Below are 27862 nucleotides of genomic sequence, written 5' to 3'. Positions count from 1 at the left end.
AGGCTAGTCAACAGACTTAATTCTGCTCAATATTAAGTGATAATATAAAACAATAATAATGAGCAGAATTATCTTTGGCCAATTGGGTCGTCTCGAATGTGGCCCCTTGGGAAAATTAATTACCCACCCCTAGACTAATAATATTGTGTGATATGATTTAATTCATTAACAAGCTTCAATCCAAAAATGTATTTCTGTCATAACTTCTGCCACTATGTTGTTATAAACCTGCCAAATTTGTTAGCTATATCAAAATTAAAAAAAAAAAACAAACTAAAAGTTTCTGTCAAAATAACTATGGGATAGCAGGGAAAAAAGTTTCTTAGCAGTGCATCAAGCTAGGGGACCCTACGCTATCTTTTACCTCAGGGATACTTTTGATGATGGAGAGGACGGAGTCTCCTTCCTGGCCCTACTAAAACTTTTATTCCACTCATCAGCCACTATTATATCGTATGTCTAGTTTAACATGCCTGCGCAGGACCTCAATGTCGACCTGTGTGGATGACGTAGACGCGTAATGCACCGCGGCTTCAGAATAAGGAAGACCAAGATGGCCGAAAAGGGAGGCGCCGGTCCCGGAGAACGGTGCCACCCATCCGACTGTTGTGCATCGAAGCGACCTTCTAGGTGAGTATTATACAGTAAAAAGTGTTTTCTAAGTTCCATACAGCAGTCTAACATGCTGTATATAAGAGCCCAGGCCACTGTGTAGAACATAAACACTTTATAAGCTGGGGCTGACACTTCAAAAACGTTCCAGAAGGCCTCTAGAAAGTTCAGGACCTCAGAGATAACCAACAGGTCAACGTGCAGAGTGCACTGGTTAATAAATCCTCGGCACTGCTTTGGGTCACCATTAAAATGAGGTAGAGCAGACAGATGAGGCACGGATATGGTCGGTGCTAGAACACCAGGCTGGACAGAAGCAAATGAGGCAGCCAGTCCCAGATCCTTCAAACAGGTGTTCACAGATCGCAGAAAAACAAAATCTGATCCTGTTAGTTCCGCATGTTTGACATCTCCTGGTACAACACTGAAAGCGTAAGTGTGTTGGAGTCAGTGAAGGCCATAGCCTGAGCAAACTGTAACACTCACCAAGGTTGTGGCGAGCAGGAGTGGACCCAGTGGAACACAGGGGAAACCCATAGATACCCTGATGTGGGAAGGGCTTACCTAAGCACCTACCGCGTATTGGCCAGAGCTCCTTATAATGAGGATGGGCTTGGCTGCCAGTAGATGCCAGGTGCCAATCCCAGGGCAATGTCATGGGCTGTGGCAGTTGACTCCCGGGGTAACAGATGCAGGAACAGGCTCAAGTGCAGACAGGTACATACTCTAGTGCAGATCGGTGCAGTTGTGATGGCTGATGCAGACAGGAGGGCTGGAACAGGCAAGTAAAGAGGGTTCCACAGATACTGACAGCTAAGGGAAGGCGAGCAAAGGAATGGTAATGGAGATAGGAAACATGGGACCTGACAACTAGCTAGCAAGCGGACAGTAAAGTAGCCAAACACATTGCTCATGCACCTCCCTTAGGGGGAAAATGCCTTAAATAGTCAATACCTCTCAGACATAGGCTGAGAGGCACAACTGGGTAATAGTGTGCTGGCCCATTAGAGTTAACAGGAGAGCACATGGATGGCTGTGGAGAGCACAGTCCGGCCGCAGCGGTGAGTATGTCAATGTCCCTGCAGGGACAACTGACTGGGTGGTCAGGTTTCAGCTTCCTCACCTTTGCCGCGTCTCCGAGCACTGAACACCTTGTACTTCTGTGTCTTGTTTAGTGGTGGTTGGGTTAAGCATTTCTTACTTCTTGGCCATGTCTCTGAGCACTGAACATCTTGTTCTACTGTATCTTGCTCAGTGGTGGTTGGGTTGAGCCTTTCTTACCTCTACTATGTCTCTGATCCCTGAACACCTTGTACTTCTGTGTCTTGTTCAGTGGTGGTTGGGTTCAGCCTCCTTACCTCATACATATCTCTGAGCAATGAACACCTTGTACTTCTGTGTCTTGTTCAGTAGTGGTCAGGTTCAGCCCTTCTTACCTCGACCATGCTTCTGAGCACTGAACACCTATTACTTCTGTGTCTTTGTGATGCTTAAGTGTGATACTAGTCACTAGGTGGCGCTAAGCAGTGTGAACGTGGTGGTCAGATTCAACCTCTTATATCGACCATGTCTCTGAGCACTGAACACCTTGTATTTCTGTGTCTTGTTCAGGGTGAGGTTCAGCCTTTCTTACCTTTCTTACCTCATCTGTGTCTCTGAGCACTGAACATCTTGTACTTCTGCATCTTGCTCAGTGGTGATTGGGTTCAGCCCCCTAACCTCAGATGTATCTCTGGGCACTGAACACCTTGTACTTCTGTGTCTTGCTCAGTGGTGGTCAGGTTCAGCCTTTCTTACCTCGACTGTGTCTCTGAGCACTGAACACTTTGTACTTCTGTATCTTTGTGATGCTTAAGTGTGATGCTAGTCACGAGGTGGTGCTAGATTCTACTTGCGAGCAGTGTGAACGTAAAGGTAGTCAAACAAGCCAGGATCAGGAACCAAGAGACAGGACAAAACACAGGGAGCAGGGAGAGACGAGATCAAGATACAGGCCAAGGGTCAGGATACTAGGAGAGTATGTATAGGATACAGGGCGCAGGAGGAGATGTGGTCAGGTGAAGGTCCGAGGTCAGAAGCCAGGAGGTAACGATGACGTCAGGGGGGCGGGCAGAGAAGAATCAACTACAGTCCAGGGTCAAGAAGCCAAGATCAGATAACTCTAGTCTACACAAACAGGAGCCAAAAGCACTTACTGTGGAACCAGGAAATACAACTGGCAAGCATGCTTCCTAATGAAGCAGAGCAATCACCCGGAACGAGGAGCATCTGGGAAATCCCCTCCCAGCAGAGTAAGCTCTTTGCGTAGACACGAGATTGTGAGTGATGTCATGGGCTCGCGCAAGCGCATCTATGTTTTTGTCTCTGCCCGCAATGGGGCAGAGTGAAGTATGCCTGCGTGAGCCGGGAATAACTGTGCAGGCGCGAGATTCAGTCCAGTACGTGGATGATGACGGAGGCGTCAGATGCGTCAATCCTTAATGTAGGACAGCAAACAGCGGCAGGACGGGGGACAGGAGTCGAAAAAGATCACGCCCATCCGACTAGAACAGGTCATTTGCAAACGTGGCGGTCAGGTTTTATAAAGTTATTTCTGGGGTCTGCAAGGGGAGTCAGGGAACAAGGTGCACCTTCATAGAATGCAGCCCAGGAGCTGCAGAAGGTGATACTTGTGGTTCAATACTGAAAAAACTGGTCACAGGTTCCCTTTAATGAATTTCCTGTAGTAATTGGCAAACACCAGGAAACGTTGCAGTGCCTTAAGGTCACTAGATTGGACACAATCAACAATGGCCTGTACTTTCCCAGGGTCCATCTTGAACCCAACTACTGACATAATAAACCCCAAGAAGATTTCCTGCACAGCAAACATACATTTTTCCAATTTAGCAAACAAGAAATTTTCTCTAAGTCTAAGTAACACAGAGTGGATATGTTCATAATAAGAATCCAGATCAAGTGAGAAAATCAAAATATCATCCAGATATATCACAATAAACCTTCCAATGAAATCTGAAAAAACAACATTCATGAAGTTTTGGAACACAGCAGGTGCATTAGTCAGACCAAATGGCATCAACAGATTCACAAACAAACCATCAGACCTTAAAAATGCTTCCACTCATCTCTCTCCTGGATACATATAAGATTATAAGCCCCCCTGAGATCTAGCTTAGAAAACCTATTGGCCCCAGGAAGCTGATTATAAAGGTCAGGGATAAGTGGAAGTGGATGGGTATATTTAACTGTAATCTAATTCAATTCCCAGAAATCGAGGCAGGGATGTAGTCCACCATCCTACTTTTTGACAAAGAAAAAACCCGCCACCACAGAAGAGGAAGGACAGATATGCCCCTTCCGTAAACTTTCGCTTATGTATGACTTTATGGCAGTCCATTCCGGGCTAGACAAATTGTTCAAGCGAGCTTTGGGCAATTTGGCATTGGGGACAAGGTTGATGGCAGAATCATAGGAGCAATGAAGCGGTAAGATCTCTGCCTCTTTTTCCGAAATCACATCTCTGAAGTTCTTTAGGTATTCCGGAAGACCTTCCGTACTACCGTCTCCCCGAAAATAAGACACTGGTTTTTTATACATTTTTTTTGCCCCGAAAAAAGCACTAGGTCTTATTTTCAGGGGGTGTCTTATTCTCAAGGAGACATGGTTTGGGATAAGTTTACCCCCCACAAAAAGCAGAACCCCCCCCCCCCTTCCCATGATCATCATACTTACCAGCCCCGGGCGTCTGTGTGGCTCCCAGATTTCCCATCACGCTGTCCTCCCCTGCGTCTGGCCGACACACATGCATCAGAACACACACTCACACATCAGATAGCATACACTCATATACACACACACTCACACATCAGATAGCATACACTCATATAGACAGACACACACATCAGATTCCATATCATTCCTTCCTGGGATCTCTGTGCTGCATGCCTCCCCTACATCTGACCGACACACATACATCAGATCACACTCACACATCAGATAGCATACACACACTCACACACACACATCAGATTCCCCATCATTCCTCCCTGTGATCTCCGGTGAGCGTTCCAGGCAGCTGTGCTGCATGCTGTCCTCCTCTGCCTCTTGCCAACAGTCATACATCCAATCACATATTCTCACACATCCGATTAAATACATTCACACATTTGATCGCATACACTCACACACACACACACGATATCGCACATACCTGTACAATCGCGCGCACACACTCAAAACATCCGGAGAAATTACGTGCTTCCGGCTATGTGATCCTCCCGCAGGTCCTGAAAGCTCACTGCATAGCATCGCAAGTCCTTACGCGTGCCGAGAAGCAAGCGATATTGCTGGATGTGGTGAGTGTGTGGATGCGATCTGTAGTGTGTGTGTGATCTGATGTGTGTGTGTGTGTGTGTGTTCCGCCGCAGGACCTTGATACGCTCACCTGCTCTCGGTCGGCGTCTGGTGAGTATGATTGCGGGGTCTTCAATCTTCTTTCTTCTCTTTTCTTGGGGTGTCCGCTGTCTATAATGAAGATTCCTGCAGTGTCTTTAACTTTTTTACCGCTGCATGGACACATTGACCCCGGCTAGGTGTTATTTTCGGGGGATGTATTATATTTAAGCCTCCCTGAAAACTCCTACTAGGTCTTATTTTCGGGGGAGGCCTTATTTTCGGGGAAACACGGTAGCAGGGAAAACCTGAACGGATTTAAGACAAGTCTTATGACATTCAGAACCCCATTTAACAATATCTCTTTGACACCAATCAATGACAGTATTATGCATGTGTAGCCATGGAATCCCTATACCAGCCCCGCAGGTAAATTATCCATAACATAGCAGAAGATAATCTCGGTATGGAGAAATCCCACCTTAAGTGTGAACTCCACCATAACAAATTGGACCAGATTCAGGAAAAGCGGAGTTTTGTCAATAGCAATAATCTGTATAGGTTTAACCAGTCTAACTGTCCCTAAATCTAATTTCCGAAACAGTCCAGCATCAATAAAGTTAGCAGCAGACCCACAGTCTATGAAAGTGAGTGCAGACATAAGCTGGTTCTTGAAATGTAAATCCACATTTAAGAAAAACTTGGTGGAGGAGTTAAGAGGTACCTTGAAGTTTGGGTGACCTCCTCGATGATCATCCTACTTGGACGTTTCCCGAGGGTTTGCCTGCTGGGAGGCGTGCAAGGCAGTCTTTCCTCCAGTGTCCTGCATGAGCGCAGTAAAAACTGATTCCCAGGTCGTGATGCCATTTCCTCTCCTTTTCTCCAGCTCTGGCTGCACTGACTTCCATTTGTTCCGTGTTGGTTGGATGACTGATACTGGGAGGACAGAAAGGAGACTCTTGTTGGACCACATGTCTTTTCCCGTATCCTATTATCCATGCGGACAGCTTGAGTCATGGCCTCCTCCAGGGAGCAAAGAGAGTGGTGGGCCAGAGCATCCTTTAAGGTATTTGACAGTGCTGTTAGAAACTAACAGCATAGGGCGGCGGTATTCCAAATAACTTTGGCTGACCACTGTCTGAACTCAGAACTATACTGCCCAGCAGTGCGACCTCCCTGTGTCAGGTTCATGATCTTAGCCTCGGCCACCTGAGCTCTGTCAGGCTTGTCATAAATCAACCCCAAAGCGTCAAAAAACACGTCCACAGAAGACCGTTCTGGAGCTAACTGGGACAAAAAAAGGCCAACGTCTGAGGACCCCCCCCTAAGCAGGACCCCCCCATTGGGACTCATTCCCTGATGATCAGGATCTTAAGGTAAAAAGTAATTTACAGCCCTCCCTGAACGTTCTAAACTGGTCTTTCTCCCTTGAAAACTTATCAGGGAGCGTTACCACGGGTTCAGGGAAGCTCAATTGCACGTCAGTAAGTTCAGCAGGCCTACCTGCCGTCTGTAGTGAGGGGTTCTAAGAAGTTCCTAATGCAGTGGAAAACTGCATCTGCGAGGAGGCCAACGTCTGCTGCTCCACAGCGAGGTCCTGAACCAGCTGAGTCAGGTTTCCCACCTGATCGCAGAGCGTGTGCACTGGATCCATAGATGGAGAAAAAAAAGATCAGGCCAGTCGTAATGTGATGCTCAACACTATGTGGCAAAGTGTGATGCTTGTCTCTAGTTAAAAGAAAAAGGTTTTGGTACCGTGTTAGCCAGTTGAAAAATGATTGATTGCTCTCAGTGAGAGAAACAAAATTAAAATTTTGTAGTTGTGATACCTTTTAATGGCTAACTAAAATAAAATATGATGTTATAAAGCAAGCTTTCGAGACATCTCAGGTCTCTTCCTCAGGCATGGTATGACAAAATATCTGAAGAAACACAAATATATACACAAAACAGGGCAGAGCGATGCATAGTAAAAGGACATTTAAATAAACAAACACTGAGCTTGGAAAGTGAATCCTTAATTAGCTTTGATTAGTGGTGTGAGTTTTATTGTCCCAATATCCATGTGGGATCAGAGGTCTGGTGAGTCTCTGGAGCTGACCTCTCAGATTTTATAATGAGTCATAAATCCTTCTGAGAGATTGAGTCCTGTGTCCACAGAGTTAAGGTACCGTCACACTAAGCAACTTACCAGCGATCCCAACAACGATAGGGATCGCTGGTAAGTTGCTAGGAGGTTGCTGGTGAGATGTCACACTGCGACGCTCCAGCGATCCCACCAGCAACCTGACCTGGCAGGGATCGCTGGAGCGTCGCTACACAAGTTGCTGGTTAGCTCACCAGCAACCAGTGACAAGCCCCCAGCGCCGCGTGGAAGATGCTGCGCTTGGTAACTAAGGTAAATATCGGGTAACCAACCCGATATTTACCTTGGTTACCACGGCACGGAGCTACACGTGCAGAGAGCAGGGAGCAGCGCACACTGAGCGCTGGCTCCTTGCTCTCCTAGTTACAGCACACATCGGGTTAATTACCCAATGTGTGCTGCAGCTAAATGTGCACAGAGCAGGGAGCAGCGCACAATGCTTAGCGCTGGCTCCTTGCTCTCCTAGTTACAGCACACATCGGGTTAATTAACCCGATGTGTGCTGCAGCTAAATGTGCACAGAGCAGGGAGCAGCGCACAATGCTTAGCGCTGGCTCCTTGCTCTCCTAGTTACAGCACACATCGGGTTAATTAACCCGATGTGTGCTGCAGCTACATGTGCACAGAGCAGGAGCCGGCACTGACAGTGAGAGCGGAGGAGGCTGATAACAAAGGTAAATATCGGGTAACCAAGGACAGGGCTTCTTGGTTACCCGATGTTTACATTGGTTACCAGCCTCCGCAGAAGCCGGCTCCTGCTGCCTGCACATTTAGTTGTTGCTGTCTCGCTGTCACACACAGCGATCTGTGCTTCACAGCGGGACAGCAACAACTAAAAAATGGCCCAGGACATTCAGCAACAACCAACGACCTCACAGCAGGGGCCAGGTTGTTGCTGGATGTCACACACAGCAACATCGCTAGCAACGTCACAAAAGTTGTTCGTTAGCAGCGATGTTGCTAGCGATGTTGCTTAGTGTGACGGGGCCTTTAAACATTGTGATGAATTTGTATTCCCAGACCCTGCGATGGCTCTGTGATCTGAAGTTGCCTTTTAATATGACAACTTTCATGTGGTTTATGTTGTGTCCTGGAGCACAGAAATGTTTGGCCACAGGTAAATGGATTTTTTTGTCCGTAATTGTGTTGTGGTGAGATTTCATCCTTGCTCTTAGTCTCTGTCCTGTTTCTCCAAAATAGAGGCCCCCAATAGGACATATCGTGCACAGGATTAAGTACACCACATTGGAAGAGGAGCATGTGAATGTTTCAGGAATCTTATAGTCCTTCTGTGTTAAGTTCTATGCCCTCAGACGCACCAAGAGGAACTTATCCTTGCAATGTAAAGAGCTGCAAAACCTGCGCTCATGTAGAGACCAAAGACCAGATACAGATTCCTAAAACACAGAAGGACTATAAGATTCCTGGAACATTCACATGCTCCTCTTCCAATGTGGTGTACTTAATCCTGTGCACTATATGTCCTATTGGGGGCCTCTATGTTGTAGAAACAGGTCAGAGACTAAAGCGGGCTTTACACGCTACGACATCGCTAATGCGGAGTCGTTGGGGTCACGGAATTCGTGACGCACATCCGGCCGCATTAGCGATGCCGTTGCGTGTGACATCGATTAGCGATTTTGCATCGTTGCAAAACAGTGAAAAATCGCTAATCGGCGACACGGGGGTCCATTCCCAATTATCGTTACTTCAGCAGTAACGAGGTTGTTCCTCGTTCCTGCAGCAGCACACATCGCTGCGTGTGACGCCGCAGGAGCGAGGAAGCTCTCCCTACCTGCCTCCCGGCCGCTATGCGGAAGGAAGGAGGTGGGCGGGATGTTACGTCCCGCTCATCTCCGCCCCTCCGCTGCGATTGGGCGGCGGTTCAGTGACGTTTCAGTGACGTCGCTGTGACGCCGCATGGACCGCCCCCTTAGAAAGGAGGCGGTTCGCCCGTCACAGCGACGTCGCCGGACAGGTAAGTATGTGTGACGGCTCTGGGCGATGTTGTGCGGCACGGGCAGCGATATGCCCGTGTCGCGCAACAGATGGGGGCGGGTACCCACACTAGCGATATCGGGACCGATATCGCAGTGTGTAAAGTAGCCTTAAGAGCAAGGATGAGATCTCACCGGCACACAATTACGGACAAAAAAATCCATTTACCTGTGGCCAAACATTTCTGTGCTCCAGGACACAACATAAACCACATGAAGGTTGTCATATTAAAAGGCAACTTCAGATCACAGAGCCATCGCAGGGTCTGGGAATACAAATTCATCACAATGTTTAACTCTGTGGACACAGGACTCAATCTCTCAGAAGGATTTATGACTCATTATAAAATCTGAGAGGTCAGCTCCAGAGACTCACCAGACCTCTGATCCCACATGGATATTGGGACAATAAAACTCACACCACTAATCAAAGCTAATTAAGGATTCACTTTCCAAGCTCAGTGTTTGTTTATTTAAATGTCCTTTTACTATGCATCGCTCTGCCCTGTTTTGTGTATATATTTGTGTTTCTTCAGATATTTTGTCATACCATGCCTGATGAAGAGACCTGACATGTCTCGAAAGCTTGCTTTATAACATCATATTTTATTTTTAGTTAGCCATTAAAAGGTATCACAACTACAAAATTTTAATTTTGTTTCTCTCACTGAGAGCAATCAATCGCTTGTCTCTAGGTGGCACTAGAAACACATTAGGTAGATATTTATAAAGATTCTCCGTATCATACATGGAATCTTTTGACTGTACTTGTAAACCGGGGCAGCGCGGCATCAGTATCCCCTCCTTTTGCTACTTTGTCTCCCACATGCTTTCTTAAAGCGACATTTATAATTGGGATAATAAACGTCACCTCATCCAGCACCATGACAACTGGCAGAGACCTGCGTACAGTGAGGATTGATCATGTGACCCCTTGACTCCTCCCCTCCATGTGACATCATCACAGGTCCTGTAAACACATAAAGGCCATATTTCCAGTGTAGGGCTCTGCAGGTGGAGGTATGTGGAGATTCCCCATTACTGGCCGCATTAACCCCTGTGGACATTCCCCATCACGTTTCCCCTCTGACGTTCTCTTCCAACATTAGTAATTATCTCATTGTATTATTATTATTGTATGATTGTGTGTTATACCAGGGCCAAGACTGGATGTAGTGATCATGTGAAGCCGGTAACCAGGGCCGGATTAAGGTTGGTGGGGGCCCCTGGGCAGAAAATCTGGTGGGGGCCCCATAACGTTAACATTTTTAGCCATAACAGTAAAGCGCGAACTGTAGCATTTAGATATAAATCCAATGAACATGTGTCTTATTCTGTTCTGCCACATTCAGATTTACAGTACTACAATACAGATACCGTCCAGGATCACTCACAGCTGTCCACTTACACACAGAAAGATCGAGGATCGCGCTGTTCCCTGCCGCCATCGGTGGCCCCTTGACACGATCACGGGAAGTCGATGGTTGCTATGGTAGCGGCGAGCCATGTAATGACCCCTGTTGCTATCATGACATATTTTCTGTCACAGTCGATAGAGCGCCGACTCACACAGGAATGCTGTATTTCTGCTAATCAGAGCTGTACAGCTCTGATCAACAGGGATGCACAAGCGATCAGACTGCTGATCCTTATAGCTCTCAAGGGGACAAGTAAAATAAATACAAAATGTAAAAAAATAAATAAAAAGTTCAAATCATGCCTCATTTGCCCCACTGAAAGTAAAACAGTTAAAAAAATATACACATATTTGATATCTCAGAGTTCAGAAATGCCGATCAATAAAAATATAAAATCAATTAATCAGATCGGTAAATGGTGTAGCGAGAAAAAAATCCAAATGCCAAAATTATGTTTTTGGGTCGCCACAAAATTTTTAAAAAGATCCAATAACGGGCGATCAAAAAGTAGCAACTTCATAAAAATTGTATAATTGAAAACACCAGCTCAAGACGCAAAAGAAATAGCAGTCACTGAGCCTCACATCCCAAAAAATTAGAACACTACGGGTTTCAAAAAATGGCACCAAAAGCACAATTTTTTTTTTAACAAACTTCTGAATTTTTTAACCCCTTAGATAAAAGTAAGAGTATACCTGTTTGGTATTTATGAACTCGGCATCATACTGACATGGTAGTTTTACAATATAGTGAACATGGTGAATAAAATAACCCAAAAACAATCGTGCAATTGCACTTTTTTTGCAATTTTATCGCACTTGGATTTTTTTCCCTGTTTCCTAGTACAATATATGGTAAAACTGATGATTTCACTCAAAAGTATAATTTGTCACACAAAAAATAAGCCCTTATATGGCAAGATTGATGGAAAAATAAAAAAAGTTACGGCTCTCAGAAGAAGGGGAGAAAAAAACAAACAAAAAAAAACGGAAAATCGGGGTGAAGGAGTTAAATTTTGAGTACTATAATACTATGACAAAATTTTATGAAGTCAATATGAATAACAAAACTGATAGCTGTCAGTGAATGGCACTCAGCAATACGTCTGGCACATGTACACGGAAAGAACACATTAAACTCCGGGGGGGGCATCATTTTACTGCAAGGGGTGTATGTAATTATACTCCAGGAGGCGGTTATATCACAATAAGTTAGTGTATGAATATACTCAAAAAGAGGATAATGATTATAGTCAAAGGGATGGGGGACATTATTCTATGATTATACTCCACTCTAGGGAGGGGGCGTTATTTTATGATTATACTCCATTAGTGAGGTGTTTTACTCTATTATATTCCAGGGGAAGGCAGATGGTGGTGGGGGCCCCCTTGGAGGCTCTTGTGGTGGGGGCCCCTGGGCGGCAGCCCCGCCTGCCCTGCCTATAATCCGGCCCTGCCGGTAACGGCTCCGGAGATTTCTTACATGGGATCTTTCTGATGTTACATTGTCATCTTCTCTCCATTCAGGTTCCTACAATATCGGATCCTCTCAGATCTTCTATATAAGAGAATTCTCCTGATTGACCCATCAAGGATGGATATGGACAGGGACAAGATGGTGGAGAGGATATTACACCTCACCCTAGAGATCCTCTTCCGGATTACTGGAGAGGTGAGAGATTCTGATGACGTCACATTACATCATTCTTATCTATGGGAATAACAGATGGACAGAACTGGAGAGGTGAGGACTATGGAAATGTCTGTAGTGAGATTTATTAATGTGTCTCTCCATAACCAGGACTACACAGTAGTGAAGAAGACCTCTAGTGATCGCTGTCAGGACCCTGTGTCTGAGGGATGGGGAAGACCCCTGAGCCCAATCACGGGACCTCCACCTCACCCCCTGATACATGAGGACATCAATGACCAGAAGATCCTAGAACTCATCTACAAGATGATTGAGCTGCTGACTGGAGAGGTGACACTGCTGGGAATGCTGGGACATTATACAGTAACGCTATGAAGGGATCGGGGGATGACGGTATCATTGTATGTGTCAGGTTCCTATAAGGTGTCAGGATGTCACTGTCTATTTCTCCATGGAGGAGTGGGAGTATTTAGAAGGACACAAAGATCTGTACAAGGACGTCATGATGGAGGTTCCTCAGCCCCTCACATCACCAGGTAATAGACAGGACTAAATACACACAGCCTATAATTATCTGTATGTAAAGAATAAATTCAGTCCCTGTATGTGTTTCCTCCAGTTCTATCCAGTAAGAGGACAACACCAGAGAGATGTCCCCGTCCTCTTCTTCTACAGGACTGTAAAAAAGAAGATCCCGATGTTCCTCAGGATGATCAGGTAGATGGAGAGAAGGTGTCATGAAATCTCCCTATGATGTGTAGACGGCTGTGAAGGTCTTGTGTTCAGTATAGTTTTATTTACCAGTATTATACACTGAATGGCCAGTTTATTATACACATCTTCCCCTTAACGACCCATGACGTACTAGATACGTCATGGATCATGTGCCGGTAAGCCCCGCCCCCTGCCGCCGGCGGGCGGCGGCGAGACGCGCACATATCAGCTGTTATCAACAGCTGATATGTGTGCCTGCTAGCCGCGGGTGGAATCGCTTCCACCCGCGGCCATTAACCCCTTACATTTCGCTGCCAAAGTCTTGGCAGCGATATGTACATGGGCGCCGCTATGACAGTGACTTACCCCGCCCCCACCGGAAGTCACGTGACATGATCACGTGACTTTCGGCGGTTGCCATGGTAGCACAGGGTCATGTGATGACGCCTGTAGCTAACATGAGTCACTTCCTCTCAATGCCGGAATACAGCCGGCATTGAAAGTGAAGCAGCAAATCTGCAGTTCTCAGCTCTGTAGCTGAGATCTGCAGATAATGCAGAGCGATCGGATTGCTGATCGCAATAGCCCCCTAGGGGGACTAGTAAAATAAAAAAAAAAAGTAAATAAAAAAGTTTTAAAAAATAAAAAAAAAATAAAAAACCTAAAAGTTCAAATCACCCCCCTTTCACCCCATTGAAAATTAAAGGGTTAAAAAAATAAAAAATACACACATATTTGGTATCGCCGCGTTCAGAAATGCCCGATCTATCAAAATATAAAATCAATGAATCTGATCAGTAAACGGCGTAGCGGCAAAAAAATTCCAAACGCCAAAATTACGTTTTTTGGTCGCCGCAAATTTTGCGCAAAATGCAATAACAGGCGATCAAAACGTAGCATCTGCGCAAAAATGTTACCGTTAAGAACGTCAGGTCGAGACGCAAAAAATAAGCCATCACTGAGCCTCAGATCCTGAAAAATGAGAACGCTACGGGTTTTGGAAAATGGCGCAAAACGTGCGCCACGTTTTTTGGACAAGCTTGTGAATTTTTTTTAACCCCTTAGATACAAGTAAACCTATACATGTTTGGTGTCTACAAACTCGCACCGACCTGAGGCATCATACCCACACATCAGTTTTACCATATAGTGAACACGGTGAATAAAATATCCCAAAAACTATTGTACAATCCCACTTTTTTTGCAATTTTTCCGCACTTGGAATTTTTTTGCCGTTTTCCAGTACACTATATGGTAAAACTTATGGTTTCATTTAAAAGTACAACTCGTCCCGCAAAAAACAAGCCCTCATATGGCAAGATTGATGGAAAAATAAAAAAGTTACGCCTCTTGGAAGAAGGGGAGCAAAAAACAAAAACGCAAAAACGGAAAGTGCCCGGGGGCTGAAGGGGTTAATGATTGTAGCTTCTCTGTATGGAAATTAGACTTGTGACCCCAGAAGACAGTAGAAAACTAATTAACAATTTTCCAGTATTCAAAATCAACATTAAAATGGAAAGATTGAATGATTTGAGCAATTTCTAACAATGTATGGCCATTGATATCAAAAATCACTTCTGGGGAACAGAAGCTGAGGGCACGAAATGACAGCTGACTACATCACTGGTGCCCAACTAACTTGTTTGAATGTACTCATTCTTTAGCACAGATGGGATATGGCAGCAGATGATCAGTTCCGGTGCCATTGCAGTGTAACAGAAATGAAGAAATGTCATTGGTGAAACAAATGTGAAAATTATATCACTGAGCAGTGGACAAGATTTGGTCAAATGAACCCACATTTCTATTGCCCCATGCTGATGGAGAGTCAGAATTTGGCAAATTGTATGTGTGTCGTCCAGGGTTATGGGGTACTCGGTCCCAGGCGGTGTATAACTGGGGAATGTCACTTTGGTGGCCGTTGCCCGGTTCCGTGCCATGGGTGCTTTTTAAAAGGGGATTTGATTATTGTTCACACGTGACGCCACTTGCGGTGTTGCGGCTATAGGGATGGAGCTGCCGCTACACAGTTTTCACTACTGGGGCTGGTGTTAGTGGCAGCCTGGATGTTAGGCCCTCCGCAAGCAGGGCCAGGCCACAGAGGATAGGTGAGGTAACAGGCGTTGAAAGAAGGTAGGCCACAACGGGAGTTTCAGTGCAACTTGTTCTTTTTACTCACTGCAAGCTGGTAACTGGTCACCCGAGACTGGCTGGTCTTAACCGCAGGTCCCCGTAGTCCCAGTGCCGGTTTAGTGATCTGGTAGCTTCTTTCCCCTGCACCTGTCTTTGGTTGGTGGGACCCGTGGCATAGAGCGGGTGGGGATCCCCTCCTGGTTGTCTTCTTCAGCAGTCCGTATGACGGTAGCGTGAATCCTGTGGGGTTGGAGTCTCTGGCCCTGTCCCCGGTTCTCCCTTTGCTACTGAGTCCCGAACTTCAAGGTCAGTGAGGTCCTTGATGGTCCCCTCACTGTGCAGATTTTATCAGGTCTGCCTGGAGCTTTTGCCTGACCTAGGATTCTGTACCCCGTTGGTGCATAGTTCCGGGAGCACTCCACCATACTCCACCGGCAACTAACCGCCTGGGTCCTCAGGTCACTGTTCACTCCTGTCAGTCCGTCTGCTGCCTTGCACTCTCACTTCTCAACTCCTCACTCTTCACTGTCTGACTGTCCGCTCTCTGCATCTGTCCTCCCACCTGGTCGTCTAGTGGAGTGGATTGGCTCCACCTCTAGGTGGCCAACCATTGATCCAACCCTAGCCTGGTACCATTCTATGGGGGATTTTGGTGAAAACCGGGATTACCTGGAGTGTTTGTGTGTTACCGGCACTGGTCTTCTGGGTCCCTAGAGGGTAGGCCCTGCATCCTGGTGGGGATGCAGTACCTTGTAGCTCCCTGATGGCTTCAGGGGCGCTACATATGAATCCAATAAACTATACTGTCAGGCTGCTGGTGGTGGACTAATGGTTCTCGCAATGTTTCCTTCACACATCCTGGATCCTATGATACCTGTGGATGCATGTTTTGCCACTAGAGCTTACCTAAGGACAGTGACAGACTACGTTCATCATGTCATGGCAGATGTTTCCCCTTGGCTAAAGTACAGTGCACCATGTCACAAGGCTCATAAACTCATGGGATTCTTCTAGGAACATAACTGCAAAGCTTTTTCTTCATTATGCTTCTATGGCCTTCACAATCCTCAAATCTTAATGATGAGAATCTCACAGAAGGGATGAGATAGAATGGGATGTTCAGAGCAACTCAGACCCTCTATCTAATCTGCAGGAGCTACAAAAAGCTATCATGTCCTCTTTGGCCAATATTCTTGCAGATATATTTCGTCACCTAGCAGAGTCAATGATGCAATACATTTCTGAGGTCGGTGATATAATGAACAACTAGACGGGTATCTAATAATGTGGCCTTTCATTGTATGGTTTATACTTGGTGGAGATGACAGGATAAAGCGGATCATAGACATTAGATATTGTCTGAATCTTCTCACAATTTTCTGGTTATGGAGACTGCTGGTAAGAATTAGGAGCTGACAGGTTGGAATATACAAGAGATCTGTAGCTATTCGAGGTGAGTGAACCCGAACAGTAAGAAAGTTTGGTATTTGTACAAAACACAGACAAAAAAAACAGAGTTCGGGTACTTTACATATACCAACCACTTGATCGAGCATCACTGTGCAAGGGTATGTTCGGTCCAGTGCGAATCTCCGAGTGGCTCACACCGGGATAAAAAAATAACGTTATCGGATGTAGTGTGTCCCAAATGAAAAATACGCCCTCTCTCCTCTGGAAATTCCCTGTTTATGGCCTACTGTATGTAGGCGGCGGGCCAAACTGCCCAATAATTGGCTTCCATTGAGGTTCAGGTAAAGTCTGGGTCCTGAACTATCTAAAGTCTGGCTGAACCCGGCGAACTCAAACTTCCATGGGTCCGCTCATCTCTAGCAGCTTTCTAATATCTACTGCTGTCATTTGTGATCGTCATGTTCATTTATGATCTTCACTCTTCTTCTAAATAATTTCTCATTACTTCATTTGCCTGTGGCATTTACAATATGTATTTCAGGGTGAAGATCTGACCCATATTAACACTACAGAAACATATGTGAGGGGTGATGAGCGGTGTAAAGAGGAGATTCCTACGTATGACTACCCAGGTGAGTAGTGATGACCACTAAATGCAGAGATGTCACAGATTTGACTTAGTTACTGGCTTAACGATTTATAGGCTGATTTCTAATGTTATGTCTTTTTTATGTGAATTTTAGCTCTTAAACAAAAAACATGCTATTTTTACACGACTTTGTATGGAATTTTCTCCTCTGCAGCCATAACGCACTTCTACTGCAGAGGAGATACTTCTGTATTCACATTCCTGTCTAACACCGGACTCTGTGCTCAGTTGACATATATAATTTAACTTTTGAAGCTTATTAGAGCCAGGGAGCATAAGATCCTTGAAATAAAAGGCAAAAATACTACCAGTCATCCACAGGCTGCACTGTTACGTACAGGCAGGGCCGTATTTACCATTAGGCACCCGTGGTCCCGTGCCTAGGGCGGCAGGATGCAGGGGGCGGCACCTTCTAGCAGTAAAAAAAAAAAAAAAAAAATTTTTTTTTTTTTTTTTTTTACACATTCATTAAATCCGCTGTATTTTCGGAGGGGGGAGGGGGGAGAGGCGCACCTTTATTTATTTGTATCCACGTCAATTAAGACGCGAATGCAGACAAACTGCAGCGGCCGGGCACAGAGAGCTGATTGACCCCGGAACTGCTGGCGGCGGCGCCTGCACTTCCGGGGTCACAGGCGTGCCAATCAGCTCCTTCCTGAGGCTGATGCTGGGGGAGGCTGATGCTGGGGGAGGCTGGGAGGAGGGAGGCTGATGCTGGGGGAGGCTGATGCTGGGGGAGGCTGGGAGGAGAGAGGCTGATGCTGAGGGAGGCTGATGCTGGGGGAGGCTGGGAGGAGGGAGGCTGATGCTGGGGGAGGCTGGGAGGAGAGAGGCTGATGCTGGGGGAGGCTGGTGCTGGGGGAGGATGATGCTGGGGGAGGCTGGGAGGAGGGAGGCTGATGCTGGGGGAGGCTGGGAGGAGGGAGGCTGATGCTGAGGGAGGCTGGGAGGGGGGAGGCTGGGAGGAGAGAGGCTGATGCTGGGGGAGGCTGGGAGGACGGAGGCTGATGCTGAGGGAGGCTGATGCTGGGAGAGGCTGATGCTTTGGGAGGCTCGGAGGAGAGAGGCTGATGCTGAGGGAGGCTGATGCTGGGGGAGGCTGGGAGGAGGGAGGCTGATGCTGGGGGAGGCTGGGAGGAGGGAGGCTGATGCTGGGGGAGGCTGGGAGGAGGGAGGCTGATGCTGAGGGAGGCTGGGAGGGGGAAGGCTGGGAGGAGGGAGGCTGATGCTGAGGGAGGCTGATGCTGGGGGAGGCTGGGAGGAAAGAGGCTGATGCTGAGGGAGGCTGATGCTGGGGGAGGCTGGGAGGATGGAGGCTGATGCCGAGGGAGGCTGATGCTGGGGGACGCTGGGAGGAGGGAGGCTGATGCTGAGGGAGGCTGATGCTAAGGGAGGCTGGGAGGAGAGAGGCTGATGCTGAGGGAGGGGGAGGCTGGGAGGAGAGAGGGGGAGGCTGGGAGGAGAGAGGCTGATACTGGGGGAGGCTGATGCTGGGAGAGTTTGGGAGGAGAGAGGCTGATGCTGGGGGAGGCTGGGAGGAGAGAGGCTGGTGCTGGGGGGGGCTGATGCTGGGGGAGGCTGGGAGGAGGGAGGCTGATGCTGGGAGGAGGGAGGCTGATGCTGAGGGAGGCTGGGAGGGGGAAGGCTGGGAGGAAGGAGGCTGATGCTGAGGGAGGCTGATGCTGGGGGAGGCTGGGAGGAAAGAGGCTGATGCTGAGGGAGGCTGATGCTGGGAGAGGCTGATGCTGCAGGAGGCTCGGAGGAGAGAGGCTGATGCTGAGGGAGGCTGATACTGGGGGAGGCTGGGAGGAGAGAGGCTGATGCTGGGGGAGGCTGGGAGGAGTGAGGCTGATGCTGGGGGAGGCTGGGAGAAGAGAGGCTGATGCTGGGGGCAGAGAGGCTGATGCTGGGGGCAGAGAGGCTGATGCTGGGGGAAGCTGGGGGAGAGAGGCTGATGCTGGGGGAGAGAGGCTGAAGCTGATGGAGAGAGGCTGAAGCTGAGGGAGAGAGGCTGATGCTGGGGGAAGCTGGGGGAGAGAGGCTGATGCTGGGGGAAGCTGGGGGAGAGAGGCTGAAGCTGGGGGAGGCTGGGGGGAGAGAGGCTGAAGCTGGGGGACGCTGGGGGGAGAGAGGTTGATGCTGGGTGGGCTGGGGGGAGAGAGGCTGATGCTGGGGGAGGCTGATACTGGGAGAGGCTGTGAGGGGGGAGGCTGGGAGGGGGGAGGCTGATGCTGGGGAGGCTGGGAGGGTGGAGGCTGATGCTGGGGGAAGCTGGGGGAGAGAGGCTGATGCTGGGGGAAGCTGGGGGAGAGAGGCTGAAGCTGGGGGAGGCTGGGGGGAGAGAGGCTGAAGCTGGGGGGAGAGAGGTTGATGCTGGGGGAGAGGCTGCTGGTGAAGGCGGGGGAGAGCGGCTGCTGCTGGGGGAATGGGAGAGAGGGGCCAATCCTAGAGACAGAGGACAAGGTTTTAGGGATAAAATCGATGGCGGGGGAGTGTAAGGACTCAGAATGAGAGGGGGCAGCATTGGGAGCTCATTATGGAGAAGGGGCAGCATGTGTGGGCTCAGTATGGAGTGGAGCAATGTAGGGGAGTCAATATCAAGAGTGGGGTAGTGTGTGTGTGTGTGTGTGTGTGTGTGGGAGGGGTGTCTCAGCATAAGCGTTAGTGTGGTGGTCTTAGGATGAGTGGGGCAGCATGGAGGTGTCATTATGAAAAAGAGGAAGGCAGCATTAGGAGCTCATGGAGAGGGGCAGCATGCATGGGACATTGTGAGGAGGGAACAGCATGCATGGGAAACTGTGAGGAGGGAGCAGCATGCATGGGACACTGTGAGGAGGGGGCAGCATGCATGGGACATTGTGAGGAGGGGGCAGCATGCATGGGACATTGTGAGAAGGGAGCAGCATGCATGGGACACTGAGGAGGGGGCAGCATGCATGGGACATTGTGAGGAGGGGGCAGCATGCATGGGACATTGTGAGGAGGGGGCAGCACGCATGGGACATTGTGAGGAGGGAACAGCATGCATGGGAAACTGTGAGGAGGGAGCAGCATGCATGGGACATTGTGAGGAGGGGGCAGCATGCATGGGACATTGTGAGGACGGGGAAGCATGCATGGGACATTGTGAAGAGGGAGCGGCATGCATGGGACATTGTGAGGAGGGAGCAGCATGCATGGGACATTGTGAGGAGGTAGCAGCATGCATGGGACACTGTGAGGAGGGGGCAGCATGCATGGGACATTGTGAGGAGGGGGCAGCATGCATGGGACATTGTGAGGAGGGGGCAGCATGCATGGGACATTGTGAGGAGGGGGCAGTATGCATGGGACATTGCGAGGAGGGGTCAGCATGCATGGGACATTGGGAGGAGGGGGCAGCATGCATGGGACATTGTGAGGAGGGGGCAGCATGCATGGGACATTGTGAGGAGGGGGCAGCATGCATGGGACATTGGGAGGAGGGGTCAGCATGCATGGGACATTGTGAGGAGGGGGCAGCATGCATGGGACATTGTGAGGAGGGGGCAGCATGCATGGGACATTGTGAGGAAGGGGCAGCATGCATGGGACATTGTGAGGAGGGGGCAGCATGATGTGAGGTCAATGTGCAGATCATATTTCATAATTGAGGAAGGTGTGGTGGATATAATTTATAAGGGAGGGCAGTGTGTAGTTTATTAGGGGCAGTGTGACAGTCACAGTATATAAGTGGGGACGGTTTGGTGGGAATATTTTATACTCATGCTATGTTTTGATGTGCCTGTGGTGATTCCCATGGGGGGGGGGGTTAGTGCCCTTCGTTTCTCATTGATACTTTTTCAAGTGTTTTACAGAGTAGATCTGCCTTAAACAGATGTCGTGTGCGAAAACTCAGTGTTACGTTGTCACTAAGGGGCGCGACCACTTAAAGTGCCTAGGGCAGCACGAAGGCAAAATACAGCCCTGCGTACAGGAGAACATTCTCAGCCTAAAAACCTCAATTGGATTCTCCTTATAAGTATACTTGTGTACATAGATATATCTTTATAAGTGCTGCATGGTATCATGGTGTCAGAGATTTTCTTTCTATAAAGTTACTATTAAAGAAAAAAGGTACAAAAACAGTTGCAATTAACATACTATGTCTTTGTAAATGTAACAGACTGTAAAATACAGTAAACACATTATTAATGATCATCAGAAGAAATTAGCAAATCTTTTCGAGGTGAATGGAATTGTCCTGACTTGAAAATTTGTTAATTCTGTACCTGCAAACTTATCAAAATCAGTGCAAACTAACCAAGAATGGTATAAAAAAAATACTCATCTCACTCTGCTCCTGTTCGTCCAGTCTGCCTCTTCTTTCTCCTTTAGGGGTTATTCAGATGAGCATAATATACAGACATGTGGTCTTTGATACAAAATTGGATAGCACACTGTCCTCACACGGACCCATGCTATTCAATAGGGCTTTTCATATGACAGTATTTTAACAACAACCAAGTGTCCGTTTGAAAAAATCCCACCATGCTCTAATCTCTTCCATATTTCGGATGAGATTCTCCCATTCAAGTCTATGGAATAAAATCAGATCCCGTGTGATCACCTGATCATCCTAATTCTTAGAGTAGAAAAATAGATGTCACAAAGATCTAAAAAAGCGGATACACAGATGACAATACTGATGAAAATTGTCCAAGTTTTCTAGATAAAATAACATTTTTTTTATCATATACTCGTTTGAAGCTGTCCCTACTCTTCTTCCGACATCCTTATCGGCCTACTTCAGTCAGAGCCCAGCTTTTTCTGCTCACCATGCAGCAGATGTCAATAAGGGGAGGGTGCTTTAAATACCTAATGCTTCTCAGCCATAATCTGCAGCGTCAGAGGCATGGTCTCGCTCACCTCTGCTGCCACCGTGCCCGATGCTGGATTTCGGCTCAGTGCGTATGATCCTCGGACATCCAGTCATGCGCACTATGAAGTCGGGTATACGCGTCCTAGCTTCAAACTGGTGTAGTGCGCATGACTGGAAGTCCAGGGACTTCTGGTCATGCACACTGACCCAATCCACAGCGTTCTGAGGAGGTGCAGCGGACACAGGTATACGCGTCACTGCTGATGATAGCGCTGGGCAGTGGGTGGGTGTGCTTACATGCTAAGAGGGCGGAGTGAGGAACTAACGACCTTGCGACTAGTCTCTGAGCTCATTAGCATATTGTAGAGGATCATAAGAAACATTTTTTCTAAAGATCTCTTTATCTATGCTACTAGATGCTTGGACAGTTAGGCAGGGATTAGCAATATGCAACCAGAACTGCTCGTGGTTCTGGGTGCATATTGTACCTGACAGGTTCACTTTAATTGAAGAAGAAAAATACCTTCCTCAACAACAGTAACAACCTATGGAGAACACAGTTTCTATAGAGAAGTGAAAAATTGAAAATGCACCACCTGGTGGCCTAATATTATAATCTAGTAGTCTTTTTTTGTGGTCTACTGATTTAGTCTATAATTTTAAGTGGTTGTCTTGTCTTCTGATAAAAGTCACGCACTATAAGGATTCAGAAGTCTGTAGACACACAGAGTGACGTAGCTGTCCGCTCTCTTTGGCAATGCCAGATACTCTGGACAGAAGTCTGTAGTCATAGTAATTGCTGACTTTTATCAAAAGACTAGACAAGCCCTTTAACTTTACATTTTTTGTGGGAATGTTATGCAATTCATAATAATATAAATATTAATATAATTTAAATGATGCATTATTGAATTTATTATTCTTGGCAGGGGACTGTACTAAGAAGACAGAGGAATATCTCATATCTTCAGATATTGCAGCAGGTGATCATGGTATCACACCACACACAAGTGAAGAATATACCATTATCCCAGTTTCACCTCAAGCCATTCTAAGGAAACATTTACCATCTGATCCCTTTCAACCTGTCTTTTCTTCTGGTTCATTCAAGACCAAAGTGGAAAACAAAAGTCACAGAATGTCGGTTGAACATGAAATAACTCACATAGCAGAAAAACCATTTTCATGTTCCGAATGTGGGAAATGTCACAGTATTACATCAAAACTTCTTACACATCAAAGACGAAACCAAGGGGAGAAGCAATTTTCATGTTCAGAATGTGGGAAATGTTTTAACAAAAACTCATATCTTGTTAAACATCTGAGAATTCACACAGGGGAGAAACCATTTTCATGCTCAGAATGTGGAAGATGCTTTGCACAATTATCAAATCTTACCACACATCAAAAAATTCACACAGGGGAGAAGACATATTTCTGTTCAGAATGTGGGAGATATTTTCACAAGAAATCAGAGCTTGTTACACATAAGAGAAGACACACAGGAGAGAAGCCATTTTCATGTTCAGAATGTGAGAAATGTTTTAACAGGAAGTCAGATCTTGTTACACATCTGAGGCTTCACACAGGTGAGAAGCCATATTCATGCTCAGAATGTGGGAAATATTTTACATCAAAATCGTATCTTATGACACATTACAGAATTCACACAGGTGAGAAGCCATATTCATGTTTAGAATGTGGAAAATGTTTTATCAAAACATCAGCTCTTGTTAGACATAAAAAAACACATTCCTGAAAGTAGTAATTTTCTTCTTTTTTAAAAAAAAATAATTTGATTGACAATGTACATAAAAAATGCAAGTAAAGTAATATGTCTACGAGAGAATGGAAAAACTATTTTAAGCCGTAAATTCCCTAGGAATGCAAAATGTGGGTTTATAAAAATTGTTTCAAAGTCAATGACTGATTCTTATGCTTTCTTATGCCCTTACTTAAAGAAACGTTTCTATTTGCAACCATCACGTATCGATTTGGCATTAAAGGCTTGTAAATGCTAGAAAATCTTTATTGTAGCTAAAAATGTACATATTATGTATATAAATTTACAGAACATTAATTCTGCCCCTTTTCCTTTTCTCTTCAAAACTTCTTTTGATACTTTTTCCTTTATAGAAGGCCTGCTGATCCTCTCTTGCAAACATCCAGCAGTAGTCCCCCATCATGTTCATGTTCCCTGTAACTTGGTATCGTCGTTCCATCTGCTTGATATCCTGATGAAATCATACTCTTTGCTAGCAGCACCAAGGTTTTCAGGACAGTAGTTCAAATGGGAAGTAAAAAATGCAACCTCAAATTCATCAGACAACTTAAATCTTTGAAACGTTTCGGAATTTTCTCCATGATGGACTTAAATTGGACTTAAATTTTGGATCCTTGTTGTTACCTAGAAATGTATTCACAATTTCTTTAAAAGAATCCCAAGTCCTTTTCTCAACAGCTTTCATTTTTGTTTCTAACACGTGTCCTTCATGAGTTTCCAAATATCCGGACCCACAAAAATGCCTTCCTTCAGTTTTGCTTCTGACAATCCCTGAAACTTGGTACACAGGTATTTAAGTTTCTCATTCTTTTGGTAGAGCTTTCACAAAGTGCTTCATCAGTACAAGCCTAATGTGGAGTGGTAAATAAAAAAAAAATTAGTGTTCATACAGCTTTGTGTTCGAGTTTTCAGTGAACGGGTTGTAAGAACCCCAATGTCAATGTATAGAAAATCACCAAATACTCTTATTTCTTGATTTACAATGTGGTTTTAATTATCATAAATAGTAGACAGTGCCCCAATACAATATGAGTTTCCCAGTGTGATTCAAAATATACCAACAAATCACCCACTGTGCTCCCCCAAACAAAGTGTGATGGCCTTACTTTACCCTGCTTCATAGCATGATACCTATATCCAGACAGTGCTCCCAATTACAGTATGGTGCACCTCTTTCACTTGCAGAAAAAATGTAGTAACACAATAAAAAAAAATTCACTTAGCCATATTCCCACCACGCGCTGCGCTGGTCTGTGTGTAGAATGAGACTAGATGCAGCAGGCGTTATCTAGAGATATCACTGCACCTGCTGTGCACACATGCACTGGCTGAATGTTGGAGCAAAGAGCTGTATCTGTTCCTGTTGATGCAGATACATTGAAATTGGGACACCACCAGGGTCATTTGACACAGAGCCCATCCACCAGCTCACAGACTCCATAGCAGCCATGTGGTCTGCCATTATCTGCGATACACCACTGGATAAGTCCAGTTAAGAATTAATAAGCTGTCTCAGCAGCTGACATCACGCTTAATGTCAGATCAAGTGAAAAAGAGAGACATTGGAAAGCCCTTTTCCAACTTGTTACCAATCATTATTGAACATCTGCATTTAGAGATTACATCCTTGTGTTTGGATCTTCATATAATGAATCAAGGTGGTTGAGGGAGAACTTGTAGACATGTTGTATGGAAAGAGTAAAGGGAGAATTATACTGAACAAAAATATAAACACACTTGTTTTTGCTCCCATTTTTCATGAGCGGAACTCAAGATCTAAGACTTTTTATATGTGCACAAAAGGCCTTTTTCTGTCAAATATTGTTCACAAATTTGTCTAGTTCTGTGTTAGTGAGCACTTCTTCTTTGCCGATATAATCCATCCACCTCACAGGTGTGGCATATCAAGATGCTGATTAGACAGCATGATTATTGCACAGGTGTGCCTTAGGTTGGACACTATAAAAGACCACTCTAAAATGTGCAGTTTTACAGTATTGTTAGGTCTAGGGGAGGTCAGAAAACGGGTTAGTGTTTGGTGTCAAATGGGCACCATTTGACTCATGCAGTGCAACACATCTCCTTCACATAGTGTTGATTGGGCTGTTGTGGCCTGTGGAATGTTGGTCCATTACTCTTCAATGGCTGTGTGAAGTTGCTGGATGTTGGCAGGAACTGGAACACGCTGTAGTATACGCCGATCTAGAGTGCACAGTCGGTGACATTTCCGGTGAGTATGCTGGCCATGCAAGAACTGGGATGTTTTCAGCTTCCAGGAAATGTGTACAGATCCTTGCAACGTGGGACTGTGCATTATGATGCTGCAACATCGTAGATAAATGGCACAACAATGGGCCTCAGGTTCTCGTCACGGTAGCTTTGAGCATTGAAAATGGCATCAATAAAATGCACCTGTGTTCAGTGTCTATAACATACACCTGCTTATACCATAATCCCACCTCAGGCAACTTGATTCATAAACCGTGACATTAGCAAACTCACATGACTACATACATGCAGTCTGCCATCTGCCTTGTACAGTGAAAACCAGGATTCATCTATGAAAAGAAAACCTCTCCAATGTGCCAGACGCCATCAAATGTGAACATTTGCTCACTCAAGTTAGAACAAAGAACTGAAGTCAGGTGAGACAGTGATGACGACGAGCATGCAGGGGAGCTTCCCTGAGACGGTCTCTGACAGTTTGTGCAGATATTCTTTGGTTATGCAAACCGATTGTTGCAGCAGCTGTCTGGGTGGCTGGTCTCAGACAATCTTGGAAGTGAATATTCTGGATGTAGAGGTCCTGGGCTGGTGTGGTTACATGTGGTCTGTAGTTGTGAGGCTGGTTGGATGTACTGGCAAGCACTCTGAAATGCCTTTAGGATATGACGTATGGTAGAGAAATGGACATTCAATTCACGGGCAACAGCTTTGGCGGACATTTCTGCAGTATGTCAATTGCATTCTTCCTTGCATTGTGCTGTGTGATAAAACTGCACATTTCAGAGTGGCCATTAATTGCGGCCAGCCTAAGACACACCTGTGCAATAATCATGCTGTCTAATCAGCATCTTGATATGCCGCACCTGTGAGGTGGATGGAGAGGCAAAGGAGAAGTCCTCACTAATACAGATTTAGACAAAATTGTGAACAATATTTGAGAGAACAAGGCCTTTAGTGTACATAGAAAAAGCCTTAGATTTTTAAGTTCAGCTCATGAAAAATGGGAGTAAAAACAAAAGCTTTGGGTTAATACTTTAGTTCAGTATATACAGTATTATGTGATGTTAATATAATCTATGGATTTATCTGTGTTTGGAAAACCTAATTGCTTCTGTGGGTTCAAGCACCAGGGTTTTCAGCCTTGGGAAACCACAGAAATGTAATAGTTTGGATAACAAATATAACATAGTCATGTTTGCTGTGTCTAGGATGGTGAAAGTATGCCCGGAAATATGTTTTTCATATTATTCAACCAATAAGTTTCTGTGGGAAAATATGACCTCAATTAGAATTGTGTCTTTGTTTTCAATTTCCATTCAAACAATTCTCCTTTCTCCTCTTATCTGACCACAGGGAGAAGTGTGGGGTCTGGATGAGATCCTACATAATATCTCACCCAGAGGCATCCATTGTTAGATCCCAGGAGGACAGCTTGTATTGCAGATCTAACTAACTTAGCAATAAATGGATACGTAAAGGGATCTAAAGCAGGAACTAACAAAAACAAAAATCCCTAAAAATATGTTTAGGGATTTCAGTTAAGGGAAACATTGTAAGACTGGAATATTTAAATGATGCACTGACGTTTTTCAGTGAGTTGATCCAATCAAGTATGGATAAAAATTTAATCTGATGTAAAATCATTTGAAAGCCTCAATCTTAAAGTGCAGAATTTTGGACTGAGAATTGAATCTCTAGAGTCTTCTAATAATGGAATTTTGGAGGAACAAAAAGATCTACGGGAGTAACTGAAGAACACAAATCACAGATTTAGAAGATAGAAATAGGAGGAACAATGTAAAACTGAGGGGTATACCAAAAGATATCACTCAAAACGCTCTTCTCCCCTATGTCCAGAATATATTAAAATCAACACTTCCAGACCTTCATCC

At 45.8% G+C, this 27862-nt stretch overlaps 1 protein-coding gene across 1 annotated transcript in view; it reads left to right on the top strand.

Moving 5' to 3' along the window:
• LOC142312858 (uncharacterized) overlaps positions 1 to 27862 on the top strand; it is a 98873-nt gene that overhangs the window by 49235 nt on the left and 21776 nt on the right. Inside the window, exons 9-16 of the mRNA XM_075351843.1 lie at positions 4005 to 4097; positions 10306 to 10359; positions 12092 to 12236; positions 12366 to 12545; positions 12628 to 12751; positions 12835 to 12932; positions 17014 to 17104; positions 22891 to 23634. Of these exons, the coding sequence (XP_075207958.1) occupies positions 4005 to 4097; positions 10306 to 10359; positions 12092 to 12236; positions 12366 to 12545; positions 12628 to 12751; positions 12835 to 12932; positions 17014 to 17104; positions 22891 to 23634 (1529 nt within the window). The remainder of the gene's footprint in view (positions 1 to 4004; positions 4098 to 10305; positions 10360 to 12091; positions 12237 to 12365; positions 12546 to 12627; positions 12752 to 12834; positions 12933 to 17013; positions 17105 to 22890; positions 23635 to 27862) is intronic.

Source organism: Anomaloglossus baeobatrachus, chromosome 5 (assembly GCF_048569485.1).
Source record: "Anomaloglossus baeobatrachus isolate aAnoBae1 chromosome 5, aAnoBae1.hap1, whole genome shotgun sequence".
NCBI classification, from domain to species: domain Eukaryota; kingdom Metazoa; phylum Chordata; class Amphibia; order Anura; family Aromobatidae; genus Anomaloglossus; species Anomaloglossus baeobatrachus.
This window is presented reverse-complemented; position numbering and strand designations above follow the sequence as displayed.